The 5314-nt window shown below is 43.1% G+C and overlaps 1 protein-coding gene across 1 annotated transcript; it reads left to right on the top strand.

The window, feature by feature from the left end:
* Positions 1 to 3320: 3320 nt before the first annotated feature.
* On the top strand, positions 3321 to 4751 carry LOC121626915. The gene is made up of 2 exons (XM_041965662.1): positions 3321 to 3606; positions 4336 to 4751. Exons 1-2 carry the CDS (start codon positions 3321 to 3323, stop codon positions 4749 to 4751), a joined length of 702 nt encoding a protein of 233 aa, XP_041821596.1.
* The last annotated feature ends 563 nt before the right edge of the window (positions 4752 to 5314 follow it).

Genomic DNA, 5314 nt, shown 5'->3' with positions numbered 1-5314 from the left:
TCAACAGCGACTGCCTCATTGACAGAAGCGTTCTCGCTCCTCAGTGACAAACTCCACCCCCAGGAGAGTGAGCGAGGGAGGAGGAGGAGGAGGGACGGAGGCCGAGGGCAGGAAGAACTGGCTGAAGACGCCTTCCTCCTCTTGTTGCTGCCGTGGCATCAGTAATCAGAGCGGAAAAGGCTAAAGACAAACACCGGGCCCTGAGATCAAAGACCGGTCCGAAGAGCCTGGTGGTTTGAGGAACAGCTTTGTCATTACTGAACAGAAAGCAGCAAAGATAAGAGGCTAAACAGGGCGCAAATGTGAGGAAAAGAGACAAAATGGACTTCATGCACTTTATAAAAGGACACACACACTGTAAACCACAGGCCAGTGGTGTGAGTCTAATGGAAGTCCCACATGGAAATTTTTAAAGCTGCCATATTTTTATTTATGAACGACAATTCCAAGTAATGTCAAAGCTGTTGCTTGTTACTAACTCTGGAGTTCCTCCCAGCTCAACAGTGTTTGTCATTTTCTTTCGGGTCACTGTTTTGGTGTAACTGTAGCTTGGCTTCCATTAAAGTGTATCGCAGTATTTAAGCATTTTTATTTTTTTTTTTACGAAAATCTGCATAAGAAAATGCAAATGAATGCTTGTTTCCATCGTCGACCATCATGCGATTATTAAGAGCCGGTTCATCGAGATAAGCAGTGGGTGGCACCGATTCTCCAGATGGAAAACCGTTATACCGTCGCAGAAGAGGGTGCACCAATTACAATTAAACTGAATTAAAAGAATTAAAGGACGGATTGCCAGTCTTACCTCAAACAGAGAAAAAATATAGAAGAAAGAGAGAGTAAGTGTTGGAAATAGGGCATTACACTTTGTTCCATGTATTAATGTGAGGAAGGTTACATCAGATCTGTGTGGAGCGATGAGGAGACGTTTTAAGCTGCGTCTTCTTCTCTTGGAGCGGAAACAGGTGATCAGTCCTGTGAGGTAAATGTTTGCTATATCTGAACTTATGTATGTACGATGTATGAATGCAAAATTTCTTTTGCGAAATTGAGAACAGCTTTTTGAATTTTGCCATTTCCATCAACCTTCTTCAATGTGACACTTCAAAATGTACATAAAAATGTTGATTATGATGGTCCCTGAATGCAACATTCACACTCATACTGTATTTATGTGGCTGTCATGGCAATACATCATGGTGGCTGTCATGAAAAGAAGAGAAGATGTGGAAGTAGATGTGGGATGTCCTGCTTTTCAAGAGAAGTGGACAACAAGCAGCTCTCACAGGACCACATTCTGAAAGAGACAGAGTAATGCAGGCAGGTTTTTGTGATGAGTGAGCCAGCAGCTCAGAGGCTGGTAAGAAGTAGCTGTGTGCTTTGTGTGTCTTCTCAGTCATCCAGGTCATGGTGATCTAAGGAGGGTTGAATCAGAGGCAGCTGGACTTGATCCAAGGGGCCTCTTCAGTTCCGAGCGGTGGGGAGTTGCAGGTATTTAGCGTGTTATCCAGGTCACTGATACCATTTGGGTTGTGGTGCTCCTGGAGTCACCTGAAGCCAAGTGTGAATGACGTTTTGTCATTATTAGGCCATTTTGTCTCATGAGGCCAAACGTGGATGGCTGTTAAACCTCCTGGGAAGGAATGATTTGGTCGTCATGGTGAACATTACTACGTATGTTTCAGAGTTGAATCTCGAGCTGACTGACTGAGCCAAACCTGGAAAGTCAGCTGCGAGTAGCATCATCATCATCACTACCAGACACCTTGCGAAAGAGAAGCAGAACGTGGTTCATGTGATAATTGTGTTCAATAATTGAGTTTGGCCCTTAAAGGATGGTGTGAAATTTTAAATGGATTGCTTGCTAGCAAAATGGTTCTCCACCCCTGGTTTACTGGGTAAAAAACTCTCACATTCAGGGGGACATATCCTCCCATCCCCAGTAAAATTACCCCCTTGTTGCAGCCTACTGACAAAAACATTATTTAAAAGAAGACTAAAGGTCTGCAGCTGTGCAAGTGGTTTCTCATTACACCCAATATTATGAAAGTGATGATTTAGCTACTCTTAAGGTAGGAAGATGTTTAAACAAAGCAGCAGTTTGAATTGATTTGGGGTTTTTTTCTCACATTTTGGGCTGCCGAACTGTCATTATTGTTAGCTGTGCTTAACACCACAAGCCAGCTTCAAGAGGTCTTAACCAAGAGTTCATCTGAAAGTTTCTCTTTAATTTGTTCTCTTTAAAGTGCAACATTTTTATTTCAGTATCAGTCCATTTGTAAAAGCCAGTGAAGTGAAAATGTGACTAAATTCCTCCAAATATGATTTTACCACAGATTGACCAGTATAGACTGTAACTTTGCAGGTAGCCAGCAGAGGTCAGTATTAGCCAGAGGAACTAATATGACCACTACAAGTAAAAGGTATTCCATTTCCCAGAGTTAGCTAAACACTGTGAATTTAAATGATTTGTACAAGGTTTTTTATTATGTTGTGTCTTTTTTCAGGAAGTCACACTACACATTTAAAAACCCATGTTGTCACCCAGAAATGCAGGCACCCTCAACTGCGATTTGCAATGAAAGTTTCATCAAAACCAGCGGTGAAGCAGGTGAGACCTATATTCCCAGCACCCCATCAGACCAGATGTGTACTCCTGTCAGACCACACATCCCTCTGAGTGTAGTCAAAGAAGAACTGTGGTGACTAAGATATCTAATAATCATTGCGCAGAAGGTCAGACCGTAAGGACTTTGTTTGGGGCCAGCATGGGCTAGTCAATATGGAGGTGGACTGGTTCCTGAAGAGCTGCCAGTTCACCTCCAGGGCGCTGCTGAGGTGTCCTTGAGCAAGTTGCCCAACCCCTAACCACTGACTGTTATCCCATAATGTGATTTTTCTTTAAATAGATGATAGATTTGCTTTATCATCATCATCAAAGTATGACTTCATTCCTGTAATATTACAACTTAATTCTCAAAATATTTTTGTTCCCAGAAGTGGCCCTGACACTCCTCCTCCTTCAAGCCACCGCAGAGTCTTTCCAGTCAGTGCATTAATCCAGTGGCTGCTTGGTGAAAGCAGTGCACGACTGTGGCTCATACAGTCTATGGTAGAGTGTGCGTCAAAGGGAAGTAACATTCCTCAGCTTCAGAGCAGGACTGCTTCACTAAGTCCTGACAGCCCCTGTGGTTCCTGCAGACCTATTAGTGCACAGACTGTTCCACAAGCCTGTGAGGTGGAAGTTTCAGCAGCACTTTGACAGAAAGTGCAGATACAGACTGCTTGGAAGTAATTTGCATCATTAAATATTGCTCAGAATGGACCGAGGTGTCTGTGTGGGATTTTTGGATGTAATGCTGGTCTTCCTGCTGCTGGGCTCCGTCACAGGGTGGCTGCTGATGGACCATCGCAGAGATGCAGAGGATGACCAGGAGCTCAACAAAGCCATTTTGGAAATGCTGCATATCAATAAAGTGTCTGCGAGCCATCAGGCTAAGCCACATCCCTACATGAAAAGGATCTATCAGCGTTTGGACTCACTAGAGGCTCAAGACTTCGGGGGTTCAGATGGGACGCTGGTGCAGAGCTATCGCAGTGTTGTTGGTAAGGATTTGAAACGAATTACCATCTTATTCAAAAGGAGTAATTGTGTTCATTTTGCTGCTGTTTTTCAATGATTGTGATGACTCTGAATAGTTTTATCAAACCAATTCTCATCACGTCAAATGATGTTTTACATTTCCTATTTGACTGCAGTAAAACAATAAAAGAACACCTGGGTAGTTAGCGTTAGCAGCATTCCAGTGATGACATCTTTGGATTGGCAAACCAGGAAGTTTCCATCAGCAAACACTTGCTGTGACGTCACTTTTTTGGGTGCTTAAAACTGACCAAATATGAAGACAAACAGCACTCAAATTTAATACTAGATATTGTATTAAAGCATATAATAAGTTAGAGCTTAAGTGAGAAAATCAGCTTCAGAGCTGCGTTTTGTTTGGCCACTTGGGGGCAGCAGAACAAGCTGTAAATGCAATTGACATATTATCACCTTGCTGTTGTAATTACACAACACATCCAGCAGACACAGACCAGCAGTAGACTCATTTGGACTGTTGGTCCTATAGCACCTTCCACAATCTCCCAGATACAACTGTTTTTACAGGCTGAGCAGAATTAATCACAGCCTATAACCCATCTTGATTCATCATTCATTGATTTGTGGGTGGCCACTTCAATTTTGTAAATGTTTCAATTCTTAAAATAGTGCCTAAAAAGAAAATCTAAAACTTAATTGTATATATGAAAGTTATTCTTTGGATCATCACCCAGGTCCACATCACGCACCTCCAGGATGGATCTGGTTCAATGTCAGCAGCCTGAACCCCTCCATGATGGGTGCAGAGCTGGTCCTGTTCAGGAAAACCCTCCACCCCCATCCCATCAGCGTGACTGTCACCCTGCACAGCATCACAGCTTCACAGGAAAGTCTGAAAGAAAGCCCTGCCCTCGAGGAGAGGCTGCTGACCCTGGACCAGCGACCCTCATCTGGATATGATGTGTTTGATGTGTCAGCTGTTCTGGCTCTGAAGCCGCTGGAAGTGGTGGGCTTTCAGCTGCGTTACACAGATGAGAGTGGGAGTCTGGTGCTCCATGAAGCCCTGACACAGAGCCTTTACTGTCTGAACAGAGGCTCTCTGAGTGAACCCTTACTGGTGCTTTACCAAGCACACCCCCTCCACATCTAACTCTGGCACTGGGATCGCTGTTAAAATGTGCTTTATTAAAACCTAATCTAATCAATTCTGTGTCAATCCACCTCTCATACAGTCAGGACTATTTAAAATGTTTCAGCACAACATTGGCAAAGGGGTGAGAACAGAAGTGCGAAGTTGAAATGTTGTAATGTTGTGACAGACAAAACCATTGACAAAATGACTAAATTAAATCCGTCATCATCATCAGTGTGCAATGGAAGCATGTGTGCATATGCTTCAGACAGTGCAGCCTTTTCAACTATAAGTATCAATATAAGTGATGCACTGTTGTTATTCCAAAAACATCTGATTTAACTGAACCAGAACTCTGCTTCAGTTAGCATCTTTTATTTTGAAAGTTTCCACTGGAAGTCTCAGAGCTGTTGTGTTAGACTTGAGGTGGGTGGAGATAACGGTTAATGGAAGCCAGCACAGGATCAAACTGCTGGAACTACAGCGTTACTATCATCTTAGACAGCTAACTGTTATTGAAATTAGTATCCATCCACCAGCAGCAATGTTTTTATCAGGGATGACAGCAGTAACATCAGGAC

Source organism: Chelmon rostratus, chromosome 23, assembly GCF_017976325.1.
Source record: "Chelmon rostratus isolate fCheRos1 chromosome 23, fCheRos1.pri, whole genome shotgun sequence".
In the NCBI taxonomy this organism is placed as follows: Eukaryota; Metazoa; Chordata; class Actinopteri; order Chaetodontiformes; family Chaetodontidae; genus Chelmon; species Chelmon rostratus.
This window is presented reverse-complemented; position numbering and strand designations above follow the sequence as displayed.

Excerpts from the sequence above, each read along its gene's own strand:
- LOC121626915 (XM_041965662.1), top strand. The coding sequence starts at position 3,321 with ATGGACCGAGGTGTCTGTGTGGGATTTTTGGATGTAATGCTGGTCTTC. Across the intron at positions 3,607-4,335 it reads GAGCTATCGCAGTGTTGTTG|GTCCACATCACGCACCTCCA; the intron begins GTAAGGATTTGA and ends ATCATCACCCAG.